Source organism: Silene latifolia, chromosome 10 (assembly GCF_048544455.1).
Source record: "Silene latifolia isolate original U9 population chromosome 10, ASM4854445v1, whole genome shotgun sequence".
Lineage (NCBI taxonomy): Eukaryota > Viridiplantae > Streptophyta > Magnoliopsida > Caryophyllales > Caryophyllaceae > Silene > Silene latifolia.
In genome coordinates this window covers 154,163,830-154,190,844 of record NC_133535.1, presented here as the reverse complement: position 1 = coordinate 154,190,844, position 27,015 = coordinate 154,163,830, and the positions used below count along the sequence as shown (strand labels likewise).

Below are 27,015 nucleotides of genomic sequence, written 5' to 3'. Positions count from 1 at the left end.
AACATATTTAAGAGAATAACAATTGAATTTTTGTTCTAAATGTACTTAATCTTAGAGCCAAATGATCCCAAATGCTCAAAATCCAAAAGTTGTTGAATTGATGTGACCTTTGGGACTACATACTGGATGAATTGAGAAGGAAGTTAATGGAATTCTGATTTGGGCATTTGGCATATTATAATTAAAAGGGTATTGATAACATCACTCGTAAAATGCTTGTGCCGCTTTATTCCTTCAAATTAAGACGGACTTTATCCCTAAACTCAAGTTACTGAACCCGAGTATGAGTATTGTATCACACTCTGGACAAACTAGAAAGTTTTTGTTGAGACTTAAGTTCGGTTCGGAAATCCAAGACTCAAGTTAAGCTCGTGAGTCGTGAATAGTAAAATGTGGGTGGTCGGTCCTAATGTCCTATATATTGTTCTAGAATTTTTTGTGAGTCGGAGCATTAGACTATGGATAACGTGAAAACAAATAGAAGAGTCTGAACTGAGCCCCGAGTTATTTTAATTCTACACTCGCATATATTGAGTGGTGAAGTAGTTTTTCGAGTGACATCACCAATTCCCTATTATAATGGTCTAATAAGCATCACGGAGCTGCTATATTAGTGACTAGACAAGATAGTTAATTATGCGTTAAATGGAAAAGATAATCACTGTTAAATGGAAAATATATTTGTTTCGTCACTTTTCGGTTGGCATGACTTATCAACATGGTGACATGTTTTTGAGTCATTGCTTTTAGCTTTCTGGTGATATGGATTTACGTGGAGAATTGAGCGTGTATTATGCTTTCAATTCTTTTTGTTTACATTTGCATGACTGCTACAGTTCCTATTTCCTGTCTCTGTCCTTTATTAAGTAGTCTTGGATATGTCCAATTTTTTTTTCCGTCCTTTAATTTTGATGGTTAAACTGTTTTAACTGTTAAGTTTGACTGATATCTTTTCACAATATACAAGAGTATTTTTTTTTTATTTTTTTATTTTGTTAACGAGGAACATCTCTCATTAACAGCCTAGGGCGATACACAATATACGGAGTATTTAATAGTCCATGTTGTTAACATTTAACTCGACTAACTAGTAAAGTTAAGTGAGAACAATATAAATAAGATGAAGAGAATAACGGCCTCAAATAAAATAATTAATCCCTATCTTGTTTTAATTTATTTACATGACGGATACTTATCCTGGTTTTTATTTAAAGATGGCCCACTTGAGAGACCGGCATGTCATCGTCATGTGAAGGGTGTGTATTATTGTATATCCAACCACCTTACCGTGATTCGAGTGAGATTAATGTTAATTCAATACTATAATGTTCCTATACTGTTTATTGTTTCTGTATTATTTATGTAAGTCATCCATTCTGCTATATAAACCCTGAACCATATTAACACTTCCTCAGTCATCACCTCACCCCTAACTAGTTAATAGTGAAGGTAAAAAAAAAAAGGGGAAGAAAAATGGAGCAATTTAATAGGAAATTAATCAACTCCGATGTGTATCGAGTTGAAGACTATAGCTATCCAACGATGATTCCTAAACGAAAACCTCATCGTACCATCGTGAAGGGTCTCAAATTACTTAACCAAATCGTCAAAACTGTTGCACCAAAAACCAGTTTCACAAATTTCTCAATTCTTACCCAAGAAAACAATCTCCCTCTTGATTTGTTTACCTATGAGATACTTGCTAGGCTTCCTATCAAATGCTTGCTTCGGCTTAAGTCAGTTTCAAAAGAGTGGTGCTCCACTGTCTCTTCTTATGAATTTGCCAATATTCATTTTAAAACCCGTCTTTCAGGTCACCTTCCGTCTTCTCCGGTAGACTACCTATTCATTCAGGTAGCTACGAAGTTCTATCTTCTCTCAGTCCAAGATGATAATGTAGTTCTTGATTATTGCTTAGTTAAACTAGAGCCAAATTTCGACAACCTTGGTGAAAATGAAAATGAGAATAAGGTTCAATTGATAGGATCATGTAATGGGTTAGTTTGTTTAGCTAATTCCTCTTTTTCTGTAGATTATTTCTATTTATGGAATCCCGTAAGTTACGATTGGCGCAAATTTTCCGACCCCTGTTTTACTTCCTGTAATTGTATCGTGTCTTGGGGATTTGCGCATGTCTCCAGTATTGATGACTATAAGGTTGTCAAAATAGTTCAAGACCGTGACCTACTAGAAACCACTGTCCATGTTTTTTCCTTGCGTTCACGGGAGTGGAGACGGGTTCATGATCATGGGCTTGACCGGAGTCTCTCTTTAACCAGAACCAACCCAGGTGTTCTGGTTAACGACTCGCTTTATTGGATCATGGTATCAAAAGGCCCTCTTGAGAAACAGATTGTCGTTCGTTTTAGCCTAACTCTGGAAAAGTTTGAAGAAGTTTCCGGTTTAGTAGTCCCAAGTGGTAGGGATCAGTTCTTGTGTGTTATTGGAGGGTGTTTGTCGACGTACAACTTGAATATCTGCCACGAGGCGGATCTCTCCATTTTAAAGCGACCCGGAGAAGTGAAATCCGTAACCATATCCTCTATGTCCGATAAATGGGTTTGTTCCGGGTTGGTGGGACCCACCAAAACCGGCAAGTTTTTCGTCATATCAAAGGGTTCAGAGCTAGCACTGATGGATCAGGGTTTCTCGGCTAAAGACCGGAGCCCTCTTGTGACATTGGAACAAGCTGACAGACTTTCTATAGTGAGCTATGTTCCAAGTTTGATTTCACCATTTTCTATCTGAGATTTACAGCATTTACAAGAAGGATTCCATAATGCTCTGTTTTGTATTCTCCCTTTCATTTAACAAGTGTTGATTTGTAGTGAATTAGTGATTTATGTAATGCTCATTTTATCTAATCATGCTCTGTTTTGTATTCTCCCTTTCATTCCCTCCCCTGTACGTCTGTAATATGCGGAAAAGAACTCACTTAGTACAATACATTAAGTTTTGTATGAGACAGTCTCACATGTGACAACCCTCCAAATGCTTATTTTCCTTGAATTATAAGGTTAATGAGTTGGTCTCACACGTAAGATCGTCTCATTTAAGTTTTTCTGAATAAAAAACGTGAAATGAAAATACTGTTGTTGCTGTATGGAATCGTTGAGCAAGGATTTTCGGATATGCTCTTAAAGTACTCAAGTTTCTACATTTGATTTGTTTATGCAACAACTAGTTCATATTTGTATGTCCTGAAGTGCGATTATAGCAGCATTTGTTTTTCTTTATATTGATCTGCTGATCTCATGTGATCTCCTTGACAATGTATTTTTGCTTTCAACTGTGTAGTGTTTCTCTCATGTTTGTTATTTTATCAGTTATGTATTTCGGGTCATTTTCCGCTAGGTGGTTGTTACGTTATTGTATATTGTATAATGATAGAAATCGGGATTTACGATTGGATCAAATAATATACAGTATGTGATATAATATTTAAATAATTTCGTGAAATTTTTTTTTTCGGATGAAATATTTTTAGATCGACTCTTCAGTATTAAACCATGATTTAATACTATGATTTCAGTTATATGTTGCTAGTCTAGAGCTTTTTTTTTTGTTTGGCTGGTTAGAACAAGTGAATGACACAATTCTAATGTTGCAGAGCAATCTTTGTGATATTCCAACATGTCCCTTGAAGCTTACATCTGTATGACACTGTTCGGTCGGATCTTCTGAGAGTCCGAGGTTCGTTTTCTCATTGTTCTTTAGTAAATTATGGTTGCTCAGTGTTCTTTGTACAATTATCGCTCGCAGACGTCTGTATAGTTCTATAGATGATGAAATAAAAATCAACCCAACCTGAATAACCACCCAACAACCCGAGTTAGAACCAAAATATGAACAGACACGATCTGACCCGCAACTGCTACCAACTTTGTTGAACCAAAATTTCACCATTATATTGTTTAGTCAAGGATGGCACAGTAGCATTAGTGCATTACAGTTGGGTTCCTGATTGCAGGAATATATTTAGTCGATAATTTATCGAGTCATCTTTCATCCCTTGGTTTCACCGAGGCAAACTCTAAATACTAATATGACCTCCTAGACGGGGGGTGCTCTTGGCCTAGTGAATATTGCTTACATCCTGAGTGGAAGTGGATCTAGACTCATCGGAACTTCAATTGAAAGTAGACTCAAGCCTTACCTTACCCGGTTACCCCCTCTGCTTTTTACTGTTCACTAATAGAGTATTTGTCTTCTGATTTTGTCAAAAGCCATGATAAACGAACCTATTTAAGCAAATAACAATGGCATTTTTTATTTCAAATGTACTTAATCTTAGAGCAAAATCATCCGAAATTACCAAAATCCAAAAGTTGTTGAATTGATGTGACCTTTGGGACTACATATTGGATGAATTGCGAAGGAAGTTAGTGGAATTCTGATTTGAGCATTTGGTGTATTATAAATTGAGCCAAATTATCCCGTAAAATGCTTGTGTCACTTTATTCCTTACAATTTAACCGACTTTATCCCCGAACTCAATTTACTCAACTTGAGTATGAGTTTCAAAATTTAACGAGTTGTAGTATAGATTAGGGATAAGTTAGAAATGTTTTTGTTGGGTCCTGGAAGTCGAAGACTTAATTTAAGACTCGTGGATAGTAAAATATGGGTGGGAAAGTGAGTCAAGATTAAGTCTTAAAAATAAAATAATAAATTTTAGGACTCATTTTCGGTTTAGGATAAAGATAGCCTAGGTTATTCTAGTTCTACAATCGCATATATTGAGTGGTGAAGTAGATTTTCGAGTGACGTTATCAATCCCCTATTATAATGGTCTAATAAGCATCATGGGGCTGCTATATCAGTGACTACATATTAACATACATGACTTATCAATAGGAAATTAAATACTACTACGTAGTAGTTATGAGTTATGACCAACAATAACATGCTGAGTTGCTGACATGGTGATGATATGGTTTTACGTGGAGAATTGAGCGCGTATTTTTGCTTTCAATTCTTTAGCTTTAGATCTGCATGCATGGCTGGCGACTGCTACAGTCTCTACTTCCTGTCTCTGTCCATTATTACGTGTATTGATCCCTCCCTTTCCTTCCATGTCCTCTAATTATCCCTTTTAAATATTACTCCATAATATTTAAAAGGGATAATTCTCATGGTATCCTTAAAGCTTGCAATTTTTCCCCCAAATGTCTTGTTTTTCTGAAAAATTACTTTAACTGCTCATATAACTTAGTAACGATTTTGTATAGCCATTAGCCGCGATTCTTTTTCTTAAATTGTTGATCTTGGAAAGATAATTATTTTGAAAAAAAAAAACTTTATTTTCTGCATGTGATCGAAAATAAAAGCCACTCAAAGTTTCTTGAACGAATAAACTTTGATAAGTCATAACTCCGTTCTAAGATGTCAGAAAAGGACTGATTTTTTCAAGTTGAAGATCTCTTAAAGACGATCCATTTAGGGGAAAAATTCACGGCTTTTCGATCTCGTAACTTAGAGATATGACTAGTCAAACATTTTCTTGACACAAGTAGGGAATTCGAGGAAAAAATGCAAATTGCAGGGGCACCATTGGAATTATCCCTATTTAAATTCATTATTTTTTTAATAACCTCTTCATTCAATCAACCGTTAGATCGTTTTAAACCCGAGTCTAGACATTAAAAGGAAATGGAGCGGATTCCAATTGCAGTACTGATACTTTTTCAACAACCTATGGCTTAAATAATCTCTTTTCTCTAGTTATGAGAAAAATATAGAGATGATGTAATAAATGAAAAAGTGTAAAATGACATAAAAAAAATTGATTTCCTAAAATGATTTCTAATATGAAATATAGAAATATTAGGTTATCAAAATTTACAAATTTAATTGGACTTTTGTTTAATAGGTTAGTGATAAATTAATGGTCTTATTCAACAATTTGTGAAAAAAAAATACAAATCTTATCTTTATAAAAGCAAGAACATTTAAGCCATCCTCATGAAGCCACATCATCACACACATTTTTTTTTTAAAAAAAAAAACAATAAATGTGGGACCCGCAGCAAATAATTTGGATTTAATTTCAGAAAAAACCTTCATGTTTATGTTTTGTACGTACATGTTTACGATTATGTTTTATAAGTACATAAATATTAATGAACAACGAATAATGAAAAGTTAAATTAAAAATAATTCATTAACTTTTATATAATGCATGTAGCAACTAGCAAATAAATTGAAGAAAACTGAAAATGAAATGCGATTGAACTTATGGCCTTTAATTAACAAAGTCCATATTACTAAACATACACTCAATATCACTAAAGATATATATGCTTTCATTACTTATTTTTGCGTATTGTCAGTATACATCTAAATTACATTAAACTTGATAATAAATTACCTACTAAAAATTGCAATTATATTTATTAAATATTTAAATTACATTAAATCGGATACAAAGTTTTTTTCACCAATTCTTGAAAAGAAATTTTGAAAATACTTTTGATTAGTATAAAAAAAAGTAAAAACAATTAAAAAAAATAGTGTTACATAATAATTTGAATTAAAATGGAATGGTTCATTTTGAGATTTGCAAGTGAATTATATATATATTTTTTTAAATAGCTATTTTATCATCAAATAAAATTAAAGTTATATAAATTGTTGTTAAATTTAAATTACTAAAAGTAATATATTTTTTTTGTATTCATAATTAACATCAACTTATTAATGACATATCGGGTTGAGTAGGTCGGGTTGGATAGGGTTTCAACTCTAAAATAACAAATCATTTTACGTCCGTGTCGAGCTGTGAGTCAAAGTTTACGGGTTTTGACCTTGGAAATAACAAGTCAGGTTAATTCAGGTCAAGTCAAATTTTTATAGTGTCTACATTATGAACTTAAAAAATGTAAACACAAATATAAATAATTAATCAGTTTATTTAGACTCAAATATAAACGATTCGGGTTGGGTCAAAACTCAAAATTTGGGAACTCTATAACATGAGGCAAATTTGTAATATGAGTTACATGACGGGGACGGGTTACAGTCAGTAAACAAGTTAAGTAAGTTTATGGCGCTTTTATTTTGTCATTTTTTTTACTATAAAAACAAAATCCCATTTTTAAATAAGGAAGCTATTTTTATGAAAAAAAATAATTTCCTATTAATGCTTTAATAATAGTTGTGACTTATACTATATTAGATAAACTTATATTTAACCGGTCAGATATAGTCATATAATGGGTCGGATTTCGACCTAAGTTAATAGGTTACTTCGAGTTAATCCACAAATCAAGCTTCACGAGTCAAGACCAGGAAAAATAGATTCGGTTAGGTTAAATTACTTAAATATTAACAAGTACATATTTTGTTGTTTAACTTTGTCAAATACAAATCTTTTAATAAACAAAATCACTAATTAATTTTCACGCATATTCACATAAATTCATTAAAAGATGTTAATCTTCATAAAAAAAATCTCCTTTCATTTTATTTCTCGGCTTTTACTCAGTCTCTCGATTACTATGTTAAGTAGGTATTCATACTTTAACTATCAAGAGGACAAATCATAATTTAATCAGTACTCGGACAATAAACCTAAGACTTCATGTATTTTGCATCCTCTTTGATAATTACAAATGTAATTTATAATTCAAATCTACATAGAAAATATAATTATCTTTTTTTTATAAATCTTGCTAATCTACAATATTAAATTACATACCCGTGCAATTTTGCACGGGTTAAAAACTAGTGTAATGAAAAAATTCAAGAAAATTAAACTCCTTTCAAGCTTGGATCCTAGGTCACTGCCCCTCTAAACGTTCCTCAGAATTGGGTTTGCCCTTACATGTGAAGGGTGTGTATTATAGTATATCCAACATTCCGACCCCCTTACCTTGATTCGAGTGAGAGTAATGGTAAATTGTTAATGCAGTACTATAGTTCCAATTTGTGATATTGTTTATAGTTTCTACAATACTTCATTGTTTAAGTATTCAAAAAGGTAGGGCATAAGTGTACTACATAAGAGTTGTCAACAAGTCATCAATTCTCCTATATAAAACCTGAACCATATTAAGACTTCCTCAGTCATCACCTCACCCATAACTAATTCATGGTGAAGCAAGACAAATTAGTAGGAAACAAGATGTATGCTTTTTAGTGTCCACTGATAAAGTATCTGTCTTCTGATGTTCTCAAAAGCTAGTTTTTTTTTTTTTTTTTTTTTTTTTTTTTTTTTTTTTTTTGCAGCTGTAAAAAAGAGTAAACCTACCTAACCATAGCCTTACAAGCAAGACTATGGGCATCAGAATTAAAATTACGTGGGATAAAACTGAACGCTAAGCAATGAAAAAAAGAGGAACAAGCATGAATATCTTCCAAAATAGCCTTTAGAAGATGATGTGGTGACTCCAACCCTGCCAACTGTCGAACCAAAGAAAGGCAGTCAGAAGAAATCTCCAAATGGCGAAAACCCCTTTCCCTTGCCCATAAAATCACCAAAAACACCCCAAGACCCTAAGCTTGCATTGCCGACTCAGCCCGTATCCTTTTGCTTGACCCAAACAACCTCTCCCCACTTCCAGACATAGCAATCCAACCAATTCCCACATTATTCTGCCCCTTCCATCCCGCATCAACCATCACCCGTACAACATCACAATATCTGATCATGCCTACAACACATATCGGATTACTTTCACGAATCCAATCACTTCTCTCATCATCATTAGAACTTAAATTCCTACCTGTGTTGCATGATCCTTTTTTGCGAACATCAATAGCGTTTATCGCAGTACTTACGATTTGTGTCCATAAATTGAAGAACATGATAGGATGAAATTCCATTCCCTGAAAGAGTATCCGGTTACGAATACTCCAAATGCACCAAAACATTGCTAGAAACCGAATCTGACGTTCCTTCACGCCTTCTAAACTTTCCAAGTAAGAAATCCAATCAAAGATCCATGATCCAATGTTAAGAAAAGAATCATACTCAGTTCGAATTCCCAGGTCAGATGAAGCCCACAACCTTCGGGACACAGGACAGTCCCGAAATAAATGCTCCATTGTTTCTATGGCCATCGCACCACCCCTACACAATTTACATTCCGTATCAACCCCAATATTACGCCGTGCAAAACCACTACCCACAGAGAGAGAATTCGTAATGATCCGCCAGATGAGAATTTTCCATGATTGTGGACCTGGTAACCTCCACAGAGATCGTTTACAAAACCTTCGACCAACAGCATTAATCCTATCCTTATCCTTACATGTTCCCTGACGGTCCATGTACTCCCCAAAAAGTGTCCCATAGCCACTTTTAACACTATAAATACCATTACTATTATGTAGCCAATAGACATCATCAGATATCAATGATCGACAAATAGGTTGTGCTAAGATAGCATTAGCACTTTCATCCTCTAAGATAAAATTAATTAAGTCTTCATTCCACCTCATATCAGCATCTTGGCGGCCATTTATCCGTAAATCCTTTACCGTCAAATTTCTAAGAGCTACATGGTCCATTCCCAACACCCTTTCACTAGGCTCCGGGCACCGTCCACTAACCCACTTATGGGTCCATATGTTTAAATTAGACTCCAAACCAGGCTTCCACCCAATATGCTCCCGAACAAATTGAAGGCCATGTAGAACACTTCGCGTCCCCCATGAAAAATTGCTTCCATGTTGATTCGTCATAGAATCCATCATCACTCCATTAGGCAACAGTTTTTTACGAAAAACGCGCGTAAAGTAACCACGTTCTCCAGAGACAAGTCTCCATGCCTGTTTTCCGAGCATAGCCTGATTAAGGCACTCAATATTCCGAATACCAAGCCCACCATCACTTTTTGGTAAGCTAAGGAAATTTTTACTACACCAGTGGATTGGTTTTCTTAATTTATCACCCGCCCACCAAAAATGTGACAATAAGGAATTCACCTTGTTTGTCACACTTACCGGTATTTTAAATACCGATAGAAAGAAAATAGAGATGTTGGATAAGACGGAAGAAATTAAAGTCAGCCTACCCGCTTGTGATAAAAAAATCCCATTCCATGAAGAGATGCGCTTCATAACAATATCAATAATCCCTTTAAAGAGCTCCCTCTTAGAGCCTTGAACATCAGTTGGTAACCTAAGGTACTTACCTAATCCTTTATTACCCTTTATTTTAAGGGTCCGCAATCCACATCGAGCCTTCGCAAGAGTAGTACTTGGACTAAAAAGAATTCCAGACTTGTCTTCATTCATCACTTGGCCCGAAACATTACAATATTTCTTCAAGATGACTCTTAAAGTCCGTATTGAATTATGCCGATCATGTAGAAAGAAAACCGCATCGTCCGCAAAAAACAAATGGGACAATGCATCCTCCCCACGGCACAAGCTAATTCCTTTCAAAGAGCCATTACTTTGTGCATGCAGTAAATTTCCAGAGAGAGCCTCCATACACAAGACGAAAAGAAAAGGTGAAAGCGGATCACCTTGCCTTAAACCACATTTTGGTTGAAATAATTTTAGCGGACCACCATTAAACAACACCTGATAAGAAACCGTCATGACACAATTCATGATAAGAGTAATCAGCCGGTCCGGAAAACCGACCCTATAAAGGACCGCCTTCAAGAAATCCCAACGCACACGATCATAAGCCTTGCTCATATCTGCCTTAAACGCGAATCGCCCATATTTCCCTTTTTTGTGAGAGTTAATTTTATGAATTGCTTCATGTGCCAACAGAATATTATCAGAGATTTGTCTTCCTGGGATAAAGGCATTTTGGAAATCCCCCACCAAATAACCCATCACCTTAGCCAACCTATTAGTGATACACTTCGTAATAATACGCATAAAGACATTACACAAACTTATCGGGCGATAATCCCCAACTCGTTCCGGATTATCACATTTAGGAACCAAGGTAATAAAAGTCCTATTATGCTCCTTGAGGACCACGCCCGAGTTCAAAATAGACAAGACAGCAGTTGTTACATCCTTTTTAATGAAATGCCAACATTTGTGATAGAAAATAGCCGGAATTCCATCAGGTCCCGGCGATTTAAGAGCACCCATTTGAAAAACAGCAGTTCTAACCTCTTTAGTAGTAAATGGCCTATTAAGTGTATCACAATCATCATTAGTAACCGTCTTAGTAATACCTCGCAAAACATCATCCATCAATTCAGCCCTTGAGTTAGCATCATCAATGTCACTCGGGTTATATAAAGAGAAGAACGATTCATAAAACTGTTTTCCAACACAATCCGGCTCATAAATCCAGTTCCCACTTACATCCTTGACACCCAAAATAAAATTACGCCCCGCTCTTCCTTTTACCCAATTGAAGAAATATTTGGTACAAGTATCCCCGTCAACAACCCATCTCATTTTGGCTCTTTGTCTCCAAAAAATTGCCGCTGCCTTAGAGAACTCGCGTACTTTTTCATTCACCCTTGTGTAAAGTGAATCATCCCCCTCACATATCGCAGCATCAATACCCTTCTCCAAATCCAAGTCAAACTCCTCCCATTTAGCGTTCCATTCATGTCTTTTATCTAATGCCCAACGACGTACACATTGTCGTACACCCGACAATTTACGAGCAACTTGGAAAGCCGGAGAACCCCGCACCCGCAAGCTCCACGCATCCTTAATGATACCAACACACTCCTCATAATAGAAGATCCATGCATCAAGTTTATAAGGCTTATTGTTAATATTCTTCGTAAGGTTCAAATCTAATTCAATTGGAGCATGGTCCGAAATTTGTATAGGATAGTGTTTAATTCCCGTATCCGGAAAAAAAGTAAGCCATTCCTTTGAGCCAAGAGCCCTATCAATTCTTTCATAGACACGCTTCACTCCTTTGCGATTATTACACCAAGTATATCGTGGCCCTTTGAATGGTATGTCAACCAATTGATTATGAATTCTCCATAAATTGAAGTCAATTGCCCCACTAATTGGTCTTGGATTCATACTTAGCTTATCGCTTCCAAACTCAATTTGATTAAAGTCACCCATAATGAGATAAGGATGCACAAACGTTGAAATACACTCCTCTAAATCATCAAGAACCGTGCTTCGTAAATGAAAGGAAGGAGCACCATAAAAAAGAACCAAGTACCATAAACGCCCATTACATTTTTCTACTAATAGAACGATGAAGTTGTTACATGTCAAAATATGGCTCATCTTAGCCTCATTCCTCCACCCAACCCAAAGACCCCCAGAACTACCATTGGCATCTATGCCAACATTATTAGAAAAGCCAAAAGGCCTAAACAAGGAGCTAATACTATTTACATTACATTTAGTTTCAATTAGGAAAACAAAGTCATAATACTTAGTACTTAGTAACGCCCTAATTTTGGGAATTGTAGGGGCGAGCGTATTATTTAGACCCCTACAATTCCAAGTAAGACCATTCATGGAGCCGTAGGAGGTTGCCTGGGTCCAACCTCCGCAAAACCACAATCATTACTATCAGATGAGGAATCAGTTGAAACCTCCACTTCCATATCAGTCACAACAACCCTGAAACCCCCACCACCCACTGATTGAGGTTTCTTGAAACCCCCACCACCCACTGATTGAGAACCTGCTAGTCCCTCACCAACACTTCTTTTCTTGGCCAGCTGGGAGAGGTAAGCTTTAGCAGAAGCAATGGACTTCACAGCAGCATCTGGAACCATCGCATCATGAATCTGAGTGCAGCACTTGCGTTTCTTAGCATTAGAAATAGCTTCCCTGAGATCCTTTTCAAGATCATCCTGGTGGTAGCAGTCAGCAAGACCCATGAGTCCATCAGAAAGGCTCCCAGGAGCCTTCTCCTTATCCATAACAGCAATAAGCCTAGCAGATGGTTTCCCATAAGAAGGGAACTGAAAATCCTTAGCCTTTTCACCAGCATCCCCTTTTGAACATTGACCCAAATCTGCAACACAATCAGAGATCTTTTTATCTGTCACCTCGCACCACAGCGCTTGCAAAGACTTAACAGAAGCTGATACTGTCTCCAATTCCTTTTCCTTGCGAATAATAGCAGCAGGGATAACAGAAAGAGCCTGTTCCTTCCCACTATCAAGAGCGGCAGCAGCATCACTAGCATTATCATCCTCTCAATCTTTTAACATACCATTCAGACATAGTTCAGTGTTAACCTCACTCCCAGACCCTCCACCAAAGCAGAAGTGGCACCATGTCCAGTAACCTCAGCCATATCCTCAGAGCTAGACAACAAATTAATAGCAGAGCTATGATGAAATGGAGATGACACATCAGAAGGAGACCTCCCATCCCCTGGTTGGATCATCCAACTGCTTAGATAAGAATCAGTATCCCCCTCCCCTTCAGCAGGTTCCTCCTCCGAATCAGAGCTTATAACAATTGCATTATTAGGATCATTACCAGCCATATCGTGCACCATATGACCATTCCCCTCCCCAGCAGGCTCAACATTCTCATCAAACACGACCTCCGGATAATGATAAGTTATTGGAATTCCCCCCGGTGGTGGATCAAAGGTTTGGTTATATCCACGGTCATCATCTAGCACTCTACCCCATTCCACATCACTCTCCACACGATTCAGAATGGCCTCCTGAAGGCGCAAGTCACGATCCAAATCCCTCCTATGACGGCCAAAACCAGAGTAGAGGACATAAGGATCAGTTGCCTGAACCTGCTGCAAAAAGCCCTGACCCCAGCATTCAGTTGTTCCCCTGGTCCCTCAAACTCTTCCCCAGCACTGTAATAAACTTCTTGATTTGCGGTAGTATTTGCATTACTCCCTTCCCCCACTAACCAACCCCCTTCCCCTAGTCTCCCTCCCTGTTGACCCTGACCACCCCCACTCCCTGCTCCCACTCCCAAAGACTCCACATTAACAACACTCGTAGGTACACCAGCAGACTGATGAATATCATTCACATGACCCCCCTCACCTCCTTCACCCATGACCACATCTTGATCAAAACCATGACCCTGCACATGCTGATTTCCTCCCTGATTTTGAATGCCCCCTGCTTCCCCTAAATGGACAGCATCATGCCCCACCTGAAAAACCACCGGACCTGCAAACGGCTGTGCAGTCACAGCAAAGCTCATCCCCGACAACACCCCACCTCCAGGGGTTATTCCCAGGTCAAAGTTTACTGCCCTTTCCCTAACATTTCGTCCTTGATTTTCAGAAGCAGGTCGTCTCTCCCCCAACTGCAGCCTAGATGAAATATACCTAGTAGTAGATGGGGTTGCTCTCAGGTCGAGATTAAACATGGTATGGTTGCTCTGTGCTTGAAACACAACAAACCCTCGCTCAACAGTCCTATCCAGCATTCCATTAACAGCCGTCACCACACTCATTATATTCTCCCTACACTGCGACCCCTTATGACCAACCTTACCACACCGTATGCAATATTTGAAAACCTCCTCATACTTAAACTGCACCCATAACAAGTGCCCAGCATCCATAGCCAGGAAAAATCCCGGCATCAAAGGCTCATTGAGTTTAAGACAAACCCTCAACCTGAGATAGTCATTCCTAGGCACTATCTCAAAAGGTTCCACATGGTAATGATGACTTAAAAGTTTTCCTGCCACATGTGCAACATGCATATTTAGGCATTCAAAAGGTAGCCCACAAACCCTAACCCATAACTCAGCGTATGGAAACCTAACAGTTTTAGGAACTGTGTCAGGGTACCATTTAGCAAGTACCATCAACGCACCATCAAAGGTGACAGTACTACGTGCCAGTAACCCCTCAAGATCAGACACACTCTCACAATGAAAGACATAAATTTCCCCCATTCTGAAAACTGTTATCCGACCATCAGTACTCCATTTTTTCCTAATCATATCATGCACCAAGTTATCATCAAACAGTCTATAATCCACAAGAAAACCTAAGCAACAATTCCCCCAAAATTCCCTTGACCTCCCTAACTCAGCAGGATCCAAATTAATAACCCCCCCCCCCCCCCCACCTAGGGAACCTCCACAGGTTCGCATGCAAGGGGTTCATTGGATTAAAATCCGCATTTGGATGTGGCTGGTGATAGTTTTGATGGTGATAAGTATTCTGATGAACATCATCATTCCCACCCTGCCCTTCATTCCCAAAGCGGCCAAACTGAGCCTCAAACTCCATTGGATCAAACGAGTTTTCTTTATTTGTGAATTTTTGATGATTAATTTTATTGTAAAGAGAAGAAGAAAGAGAGGATTTGAATTTTGATGGGATAAACCTCCCCATCGTGAACAGCTTAAATAGGGACTCCCAAACCCTAAAGCATGCAACTAATTGATTGATGGTTCAGTTCCCCCAATCACTTCAGTAGCTGCAGCTGTTGATTGGATTAACTTGATGAAGTAGCTCAAGAAACTGCATGCACCAATAAATGCGAACGGAAGAAAATGATTGCAAATTAAATAGATAGATTTATAACTAAAAAACCTTTTGAAAAGGACTAGACATGTCAGAAAAAAGATGAATGGGTTCAACACCACCCAATAGCTGAAGACGGAAGATCTAGGGTTTTAATAATTTATTGTTTAAAATTGGCGAAAACAGCAAGCACCAATTAATGTAAAGGAAATGAAATGATTATGGGTAGATTAGGGATAGATTTTGGATTAAATAATCTCGTGCAAGAGATTGCATGTCAGAGAAAGCTAGGGTTCCTCAAAGACCCAATCAGCATTCAAGGAAGATGCAGAGATTTGTTTGATAGATGAATTTTTGATTGTTTTTTGGATTAATTGATAGGAATACTCTGAACTATAGGTGTACTGCTTAAAATACTCCAAACTCTATTTTAACTACCAATAAAACCAACTATAGCCTCCCTCCACTTTGAATAGAATTGGTAATTTTGTTAACCTACTGCAGCAGGTTTTTTTTTTTGGTGCCCCATTTTTTGCTTCTTTATCAATCTTCATCTTCTTTCTTTACCCCTTATTTCCTCCATCACCATTCTTCATCTTCTTCCTTTACCTAATTTTTACAAATTTTATCTCTTTCTTCCAATTTAACTGTAATTTATCTCACATAGATTTGTAAGTTGGATTTGTACATTTCTCCAATATTTTTTTTTTATGAGAAACATTTCTCCAATATTTAATCAATGATTTAGAAAATAGTCTTAAAATAAGAAAACACAATAATACAAAGAAACATTATAATTTACCTGTAATCATAAAATTAACTTTCTTCTAACAAATATTCATCATCATAGTCACAAATCACAATCTAAAGAACAATACCAATCAACGATTTTCATCATCAACCTTCCAATTAAATTGAGCATATATTTAATTATTACCCATCTATGATAATGAAATAGAGGGTATTAACAGAGAAGACTAAACTTTCACCATTCTGCCTTCCATCTTCGTGCCACGCTCACACCACCGTCGGCGATTGACGGTGAGTTTCCGGTACATATCATCATCATCTCGTCCAAAAAGTGGTTATATTGTTTTATTTTCACCCATAATAACAATGGAGAACTTATTCCCACAAAATCCTTGCTACATGTTTGTAGATCTCAATAATAATTAAATTAAGATTGTGGAACTAAAATTTACCCAAAAATGAAAATAAAAATAATTTTTTTGTGCAGATGAGTATGTGGGGCATCGACGGTTGTGGCGAGGGCGACTTGAAGTGGTACGCGGTAGAGAGAGGTTGTGCGCGGGTTTGCATACAATTGGAGAGCCGATTTCCGGTGAGATGGACGATTGGTGGTTGTGTGTTGGGTGGTAGAAAGTGGCGCGAGGTGGGGTTAGATCAATAATGGAGTATTGGAGTTGTGTGTTGGAGAGGGGAGAGAGTTTTAATGGTGATTATCAACAAGTTAACCGAGAAATAAAAAGAAAAAGAAGGGTTAAAGGATGGTTAAAATGTTATTCACCTACTTAGCCGGTAACCAGTCACAAATTGTAATTAAAGAGAAGGAGGGCATTAGTTTGTTTTATTGGTAGTTAAAATAGAGTTTAGAGTATTTTGAGCAGCACACCTGTAGTTCAGAGTATTCTCATCAATTAATCCTTGTTTTTTTTGATTGTTTTGTGAAACAAGGGGCTCTCAGAAAGAGAGAAAAAAGCTCTCCTCAAAAGCTAGTTAATAATGCTCTAACCCCTGATAAATTAATCTATTAGGTAATGTTTGGAAATACGGAATTAATTTCACTTTTGTGATTTTAAATATAGAAATTAAAATGTTTGAATTTAATTTTAAATCAAATTCCAAAACTTGTTTTGAAGATAAAGTAGAATTCGATTTCGAATTTCAATTTCTCAATGTTTTTTAAAAAACACTTAAATTTTCTCGATTACGGAATTTATAGTTACAATTCTAAGTTGTCAATCACACCATTAGGAGAATTAAGGCCCTGTTCTTTCTGACTTTTTAGAGCTGAGCTGAGGTGAGATAATCATATTAATAATAATAATAGTATTCAATATTATTGTTATTATCAACTATTATATATTAATATTCATAGTATAATAGTAATCCTAAAATTAATATTTATAAGAAAAAAATTATAATATTATATATGAATAATCATAAATTATAATAATGAAAAAATAGTATTTTTCTACTAATAATATTTTTAATAACAATAATAAATAATAAGTTCATATTAATAATGATATTAGTAAAATAATTGTTTAGAATAAAAACACTCAAGTAAGCGTTGCTCGAATTCAGGTCGAGTCAACGCCCTACTCTCATATGGCATCTCGAGCATATGCTTGCTCTCTTCGGATGGATCTTTCACGCGTAAAAAAGGCCTAAGAGGGTATGCAAAAGGTCTTTTTCTGATGCCTTACGGTAATGGTGGATAGTCGGGACCTTGCTTGAAGCTAAGGTCTCTGTGCCCTCTTGTAGTAGCTCGAGTAGTCTTACTTCTAGAGAGAGGAAGTTGTTGGTGAGAAGTTTTTACCATTGATTGGTGAATAGTGAGATATTTATAGGTTTTATGTGTACCTCAAAGGATGGTTTGGCAAGCACGGTTACCATATTCGCTATGAATACGCCTTACCGATTCGCGATTCGCTTATAGAAAATGTGTTACATGTATTTTCAGTAATCAACTTGATAGAATTCGCTTTTAACGATTTGTGATTCGTAGGGTACCAAGCGAATTTGTAACCATGTTGGCAAGCGTGTTAACTTGTAAGACTGGTCTTCCAAATTACTGGCCTCCATTCAACACTGGTCTTCCAAATTACTTTCTTATGCTGGAAGGCTTCAGCTTCTTAACACTGTAGTCTTTGGCATTGAAAACTTCTGGTGTGCCAGTGTCATGCTCCCCAAAAGTGTGATTAAAACAATAAACAAATTATGCAAGAATTTCTTCTGGAATATCAAAGCCACTGACAAAAAGATGATTGCCAAGAGCTGGTCCAGTATTTGTGCTCCATCTAATGAAGGTGGGTTTGGGGTAAAAGAGCTACTATCCTGGAATAAAGCTCTTATATCTAAATGGTTGTGGTTGCTTGATAGGACTCCTCAAAGACTGTGGAGCATTTGGCATTCTGTCTATCATCTCCCTCACTGTTCTATCTGGGATGCTACTGTCCAGGACAGGTACAGTGAAAGCTTCAGGAGTATCATTAGCGTTAAAAATGACTTGCCTGTCGCACATGGCTCCCTTCTCGTAAAAGCTTTACTTCATAGTTGGTGCTCGGTGATAAATTCCAAGTTCTTGCGACTTATACCTGGTTTAGGCCTTGTAATCCTACTGTCACTTGGTCCAAGGGTCTTTTTCACAGGGTGGTGGTACCCAGGCATAGCATTATATCCTCTCTGGCTTGTCAACAGAAACTAGCTACAGTGGATAACCTAATCATCAAGGGATTTATCACTCCTAATAGATGTATCCTCTGCAAGCAAGCTAGTGAAACTCATGACCATCTGTTCTTTGCTTGCCCATTCTCTCAGCAGTTTTGGCAGGAGCTAATGATCTGGACTCACATTCCCAATAGGAGTAATCATTATAACAGGGAGTTGGACTGGTGTTTGCACAAACAATCTAGACGACACTGGAAGCACACTTGGTTTCTAAGCTGTCTTACCTGTGCCATCTATACTATCTGGAAGGAGCGTAATTGCAGGATTTTTAGCACCCAAGAGCACACGGTGCAGCAGCTGCTCTATCAGGCCAAATTCACAATTTCTGTGTCCTTGCTATATAGGTCCTCTACACGATGTTCTTCTCGTTTTCTTAATACTTTACATTCTTGCTAGCCTTTTTTTTAAGGCTATATGGGCTATTCTTTTTGTAAGATTTTATCCTTTCTTTTTTCCCCATCTTGAGGATGAATAAAAGGATTATACCTTCTTGCAAAAAAAAAAAAAAAAATTATAATAACGACAATAATAATAATAATAATAATAATAATAATAATAATAATAATAATAATATCAACAACAACATTAACATTAACATTAATAACATTATTATTCATTTTAATAATAATATTCATCATCATCATCATAATAATAATAATAATAATAGTAATAATAATAAATAAATAAATAAATTATTAACAATATTATTAATTATAATTATAATAATAATAAATAATAAATAATATTAATATTAAGAAAATAGTATTATTGGTAACAAAATTAATAATAACTATTATTTAAATTAGTAAAGCTGAAATGAGCTGAATTTAATGGATGGAATGAAATGAAATGAAATGAAATGTTGAATGATTGAAATGAATGAATGGCCGAGCCGAGTTGAAATGAGCCGAGCCGATTATTGAGTGAGCCGAGCGAGCCGAGCGAGCGAGCCGAGCCGAGCGAGCCGAGCCGAAATGAGCCGAGAAATGAATGGAATCGAATCAATCGAATCGAATGGAGTGAATCGAATCGAAATGGTGAAAATAAGCGGAAAAAGAATGGCCTAACAATGGACTTTTTTTTGTTCCAAATGTGCTAGACTAGATAATTAATTATGTGTTGATGGAAAAGATGATGAGGATTAAAACTAAAGGATTTACGATAATCACTGTTAAATTAGTATACTTTGTACCATAATTTTTATAACGGTAAGACAATTTTACGATCTTACCGTATGAGACAGTTTTTTATTAGAAAGTCGATTCATTTGTTACTATTAATAAAAGAACAATATTTAACAATTAAATCATAGAAGTAATATAGACTTATAGTGTAACACCGTGTCACCCAAAAATTATTGACATTGTACAACAATATTTTTGTTTGGTCAGTTTTTTATTGGCATTGACTTATCAATAGGAAATTAAATATTCTGTAGGTCTGACTTCTGACCAACATGGTGACATTTTGATGAGTCATTGCTTTTAGATTTTGGTGATATGGTTTTACGTGGAGAATAGAGCCTGTATTTTGCTTTGAATTCTTCTTGTTTAGATTTGCATGACTCCTACATTTCTTAGTTTCCTACTTCCTGGCTATCTCCAATATTTTTACATAGTCTTGGATATGGATTCCACATCGACCTTTATATGTATTTGAAGATATAATTAATCATGTTTAAGATTGTTTTAACTTATGACCTATCACAAGCCACAACCATGATATCGGTTGACTAGTAAAGTTAAGTGTAAACTATACAATTGAAATGAAGAGACTCATGGTCTCATTTTATATAAAATGAGTTAAGTTTTAATTCTCATCTTCTTTTCCTATATTGATGTGGCGGATAATTATCCTGATTTTTATTTAAAAATGACCCACTTGAGGAACCTATGTGTCATGTGTCCAGCGGCGGAGCCAGAATCGTTTAAGTGCGGGTTTATTTTAATGTAATTGTATTCATTTTTTTTGTTACGAGATCTTAAAGACATAAAATTTTCAAGTCAGACAAATTTTAATGATGAAAACAGTCAATTGTCGGAAAGTTGTGGGGTCTCAAGACCCCACTACCTTATATTTGGCTATGCTACTGCATGTGTCATGGTCTTGCATGTGAAGGGTATGTACGTAGATCCAACCCCCTTACCCTGGTTCGAGCAAGGGTGATGTTAATGCAATACTGTAGTTCCTAATATTGTTTTAGTATTGAAAAACGTGGGGTATAACATAAGAACTGTCAACAAGTAAGTCATCAATTTCTCTATATAAACCCTGAACTATTAAGACTTCCTCAATATCACCTCATTCATAATTAGTTGAAAAGTTTGAAGGTTAAAAAAAAAAAAAAAAAAAAAAGGAATGGAGGAAATTAGTAGGAAACTAATCAACTCCAACTAGTTTTGTAACCCGTGCATTGCACGGGATGTTTATGCCTTTATATATAATTTTTTTATGAGAATAAGCCGTAGTCAATTGGCTATGAATTATACAGAGTTCAAAAGACTACCTCATGATTTTTTTTATAACTTCATATGATGCTGGCCTTTACATCAACATAAAACTAAGATATATACAAATTCTTAAATATACATCATAATCTTCCTGCTCACAAAAATTCTAAACAACGTTAAAGGTGATAACTTGTTATAAATTTTCAAAATCACAAAGTTAGCCCCAAATTAATTGGTCTTCATCGGTTTATCATAGGATAGTTGAGATGAAGTTGTTTTAATATCATACTTGTGAAGTAAGAGTTGTTAGTGAGTTCCAAATGCCTCAGATAATCCATACTTTGTCGACGAACTCTCAATTGCCCAACACTAAATAGATTTACCATCCTGTATGTGTACATAACAGTAATAAAACTTATCTAACATATACTCCCTTCTTCCCGATTAGGTGTTTACCTTTATTTTTAGTACAAAGAGAAAAGAAAGATGGGTGGGTGGGTGGGCGGGGACAATTATTGGATGACAAATAGACTAAATTGAGTGTGGAGGATAAATTTGACATTGACTGGGACGCCCAAAATAAAATATGTAAACAAATGATCGAGACCGAGTGAATTGTGAGTTTAAATAAATAGTATACCTAAACATACATCCTTCCCCAAATTACATGGTGGCTAACATAACGAACAAAGTAACAAAACAACATAACCAACTTATAAAAACGTATTAATAATATATGCTTGCAATTTATCAACCGTCGAATTTTGTCATGAACCCGAAACTCATACAAGCATACTGCTCAGCTCTTAGGCTGGTCTGACGGAAACCCGGTCCCGGACCTGAACTTTGTGGAGGGAAGCATGTCCTGGATGAGCGCGGGAGATATGGATTTGAATTCGGGTCTGAGTTCAGGTCAGTGGAAGTCGGGTTCGACGAAACTCACAACAAAATATAATACTCATATAAAAATTGCATGTATTTGTAAAAGAACAATGAGAGGCTATGAATGCCTTCTCTTAATGACCTAATTAGTAAGTACTTCAAAAGAATCCAACAGGTTAAATGTCAAATTTATTAAAATTAGATCATAGAATTACAGCCATTTCAATCAAAATAAGAAAAATTCTGGCAAACGCGAAATATCGCACAGCTTACCAATAGGACTTGAGTAGTGGTTGCAAAATGGGGAAAAAACCACTTACTGCCTTGCTGGGGATCCATAATTCCATAGTGCAACAACACATTCAAAGGTGTGCTCTTTGATCTTTGCAGAACAATAATATAAATTATGGATCAAATTGTTAACCTCTATAAATAGATGTAAGACGATTAAATTGTTAACCTTGATGGAAGATGAGGAAGAGGAATTAAAGAGTGCCCTTGAATAGTGAGAAGGAAATTTCGAAATGTAATTAAATTAAACACAGAAGAAGATTAAATTACCTATAATGGCAAAACTCATCAAACTTCACCCTGAAATTCAAATAAAACAACCAAACACATCAAAATAATCCAAATTGCAAGAGTTATCCATTTCAATCCTCCAAACCAAAAAGTCAGACATCGAGCTAGATACTATAATTTGCCATCAAAATAATCAAATAAATGATTTCCAAAATCCTCACCTAATCGAAAGGATGGTAGTGGTGATGGGGTAACTGTGCAGTACTACGTTTTATATTGTGATATTCGCATAATATGATTAGTAATAAAAAGTCAGTTTAGCAAATAAAAGGTTTTCAATTTATTATCAAGAAGATGAAGGGGCCAAATTAAATGACTTAGAAGAGTAAGGGTTGCAGAAATTAAAAACTTAGGGAAACTGCAATGGTACGCAAGAAATAAGGTGTAATTCGGTTGTCGGTAGCAGGTAATGAGCGTAGTGAGATTGTGTCAAGTTGATGACGTGGTATTTTTGTAAACCAACGTGGCATTTAGTGACTCCATGTGGCATTTAGCCATGTCTAGGTGGCATTTAATTTGGGGTTTAGTTTACCCTTTTAATAGGATTTATAGATGTGTACCGAGTTGAAGATTATGCCTACCAAACGACGATTGTTAAGAGAAAACCTCATCGTACAATCGTAAAGGGTCTCAAATTACTTAACCAAATTGTCAAAACTGTTGCACCAACAACTAGTTTCACAAATTTCTCAATTCTTACCCAAGAAAATGACCTCCCTCTTGATTTGTTTACCTATGAGATACTTGCTAGGCTTCCTATCAACTGCTTGCTTCGGCTAAAATCAGTTTCGAAACATTGGTGCTCTACTGTCTCGTCTTATGAATTTGCTAATATTCATTTTAAAACCCGTCTTTCAGGTCACCTTCCGTCTTCTCCAGTAGACTATCTATTCATTCAGGTAGCTACTAAGTTCTATCTTCTTTCTGTTCAAGATGACAATGTAGTTCTTGATTATAGCTTAGTTAAACTAGAGCCGAATTTTGAGAACCATGGCGACGAAGGAAATGAGATTCAATTGGTAGGTTCATGTAATGGGTTAGTTTGTTTAGCTAATTCCTCTTTTTCTGCTGATTATTTCTATATATGGAACCCTGTAAGTTACGATTGGCGCAAATTTTTCGACCCATGTTATACATCCTGTGATTGTATTGTGTCTTGGGGATTTGCCGACGTCTCCAACTCGGATGACTATTAAGGTTGTGAAAATAGTTCAAGACTATGACCTGTTAGAAATAAATGTGTCCGTCTTTTCTTTGCGTTCTCGAGAATGGAGACGAATCCATGATCACGGGCTTGACCCGACTCTCTCTTTAACCAGAACTGACCCGGGTGTTCTGGTTAACGACTCGCTTTATTGGATCATGGTATCAAAAGGCCCTCTTGAGAAACGGGTTGTCGTTCGTTTTAGCGTAACTCTTGAAAAGTTTGAAGAAGTTCCCGGTTCAGTAGTCCCAAATGGAAGGGATCAGTTCTTGTGTGTTATAGGAGGGTGTTTGTCCGTATGCAATCTGAACATCTGCCATGAGGCGGATCTCTCCATTTTGAAGCGACCCGGAGAGGTGAAATCGGTGACAATATCCTCTAATTCGGAGAAATGGGCTTGCTCCGGGTTGGTGGGACCTACCAAGACCGGCAAGTTTTTCGTCATATCAAAGGGTTCAGAGCTAGCACTGATGGATCCGGGTTTCTCGGCTAAAGACCGGACCCCTCTTGTGACATTGGAACAAGCTAACAGACTTTCTATAGCGAGTTATGTTCCAAGTTTGATTTCACCATTTTCTATCTGAGATTTACATCATGTACAACTGTACAAGTAGGATTCCGTAATGCTCTGTTTTGTATTCTCCCTTTAATTTAACAAGTGTTGATTTGTAGTGAATTAGTGATTTATGTAAATGGTAGATATTACTATTTTCTATGTGTAAGCAAAGTCGTACACAGATATACGGTTTTCAAAATCACAAAGTTGCCGATAAAGAAACGACGAGATTGAACCTTAATACCCAGATTTCATATTCGCCATTTCAGGTGTTTACAATTCAATTTCTTGTATTCACGATAAAATGGTACAGCAATATTATCAATTTGATTTCTTACCAAAGTTGGTAAATTACTAATCCAAATTAAGTAAAATTTTGGTTTCACTACTGCTAAAAAAAATTGGTGATATACTGATATGGTATTAAATCAAGAGAAAAAGGATTATACATCTGAGGTAGTACCTCAGACCTGTAGTTTTTGAGTATATACACATTTTTTTTGAGCATATTACCATTTATAAATATAGTTTTTGAGCAATATTATATTTTTTTTAGTGTAATGTTTTAGGTAATGTGCTCAAAAACTTTATAATAAAGCAGAACTCAAAAACTTTAAAATAAAACTCAAAAAATAAACAATAAGAGGTACTACCTCAGATGTATAGTCTATAAACTGTTAAATCAAGGTTCAAGGCTCAACAATGAAACGTAATCATTTTGTAAAAATTTTTAAGATCACGGGAAATTAACATGACTATGCTTATTATTTAATTTCTAGGAGTTTTTTTTAATAAAAACCGTATACTTGGTTTTGTTTTTGATGCCTAACTTAGACCTGATCGGTTTTCGAGAAACTGTATCTTATATACAGAATTCAAATCGTATATACAGAAATTCGTGTAATATAATGTTATCACTAATTTGAAAAAAAAATGTTTTAACTTGGGGAAAGACATAGGAAGAAAAGGATCTGAGACGCCGTTTGAAAGCATTTGAGTTCATAATCAACTAGTTTTAAACCCGTGCAAAATTGCACGGGATGTATTTAGGACGGTATGAATGTTTTTTGATGAATATTTTATTTTTACATTTCTATTGTAATTATCTAATAGTTCTATATCAGGGATCTACATGTTTAATGTAAATCAGTGATCTAACTGGAAATGAACATTCTCGACGTTTGTTGAAGAGTAAATTTATTTGGTAGCGTATCATTGTCAGTGTCACCTACCATTTTTGGTGTGCGCGGCTAGTAATTAAGTTGCCGAGTTTTTAACTATAAGTAAATACTCCGTCATGATTTTTTTTAAATATATCGTACTATCTAGTTTTAAAAAATTATGCCTGTAATTTATTCGCATTATATGTAATTCAATCCCGTAATTAAATATAAATCCTTCTCGTAATTATGTAATTTTTTTGTTATTCAATTTTTTTGTAAAATTATGTAAATTCTATAATTTGTAATTAGTTTCATTTATTCCGATTTGTAATTCATACCGCTTATATGCCATTAATTTTATTTATTCGGAATGTATAAAATTATTCCATAGTATTATTTCATAGTATTTGTTCTAAGACGGAATTTGTCGCATGTTTGTATTGGCGGAATTCTGAAGAAATAAATATTTTGCACACTAACGGGTCCCAGCATAACATGAATTAAAAAAAAGGTTGTATTAATGACGTGCCACGTCCTGGATTGAGTATTGTCTTCTGAATTAATAAAGATAAGATACTCCGTCATGATTGATTTTTTAAACAAAAATTTTGTACCATGTAGTTTTAAAAAATTATGTATGTAATTCATTTGCGTTTTATGTTCTATTCCGTATATAAATGTAATTCTTTCTCGTAATATAAATGTAATTCCTTCTCGTAATAATGTAATTTTATTATTATTTAATTTTGTTTTAAAAATTATGTAATTCAATTTCATTTACTCCCATTTGTAATTCATTCTAATTATATGTTATTAATTTTATTTACACGGAATGTATAAAATTATTTCATAATATTAATTCATAGAATTTTTTCATAATATTATTTCATAGAATTTGTTGCAAGACGAAATTTATCGCATGTTTGAAAAGACGAAAATCTGAAGAAATAAATACATTGCACACTAACGGGTCCCACCATAACATGAATTTCCAAAAAAAAAAAAAAAGGCTGCACTAATGACGTGACGCGCTGAGGATTGAGTATTGTCTTTTGTATTAATATAGATAAGATTGAAAACCACCAATATAATAACCTCATAAGTAATCAAAATCTGATTTAATCCGAATGAACTGAATTTGATATACCCAAAAAACCACCAACTTAAATGCATAAGAATTATTATCTATGATAACTTGTAACCGAATACATTTGAAAATTTAAATAACTGAATTATTTGGCATTTTTCGTATTTAATAAATTTCATGTACGTCGAACTAAGCCATTGGAATTGAAAATTATTAGCCTAACCCAGCTTAAGAA

General features: G+C 35.6%; 3 protein-coding genes across 6 annotated transcripts in view; all 3 read left to right on the top strand.

The window, feature by feature from the left end:
• LOC141606451 (glutamate synthase 1 [NADH], chloroplastic-like) overlaps positions 1-27,015 on the top strand; it is a 261,024-nt gene that overhangs the window by 194,093 nt on the left and 39,916 nt on the right. The gene's annotated exons all lie outside the window — the stretch shown is intronic.
• LOC141606455 (F-box/kelch-repeat protein At3g23880-like) lies at positions 1,237-24,717 on the top strand. Of its 4 annotated transcripts, XR_012526737.1 has the most exons (4): positions 1,237-2,706; positions 3,611-3,693; positions 23,629-23,669; positions 24,090-24,709. XR_012526737.1 is itself a non-coding variant. In XM_074425591.1 (3 exons), exons 1-2 carry the CDS (start codon positions 1,474-1,476, stop codon positions 3,659-3,661), a joined length of 1,284 nt encoding a protein of 427 aa, XP_074281692.1. In that variant the 5' UTR covers positions 1,237-1,473; the 3' UTR covers positions 3,662-3,693; positions 23,629-24,717. The 4 variants fall into 4 exon arrangements, 3 of the variants coding, with proteins under 3 accessions (XP_074281692.1, XP_074281694.1, XP_074281693.1); XM_074425591.1 differs by having other exon boundaries at positions 23,629-24,717; XM_074425593.1 differs by lacking the exons at positions 23,629-23,669; positions 24,090-24,709 and adding an exon at positions 18,135-18,153.
• The window catches only part of LOC141606454 (F-box/kelch-repeat protein At3g23880-like), a 34,056-nt gene continuing 11,150 nt past the window's right edge, over positions 4,110-27,015 (top strand). Inside the window, exon 1 of the mRNA XM_074425589.1 lies at positions 4,110-5,260. The gene's annotated coding sequence lies outside the window, so the exon portion shown is untranslated. The remainder of the gene's footprint in view (positions 5,261-27,015) is intronic.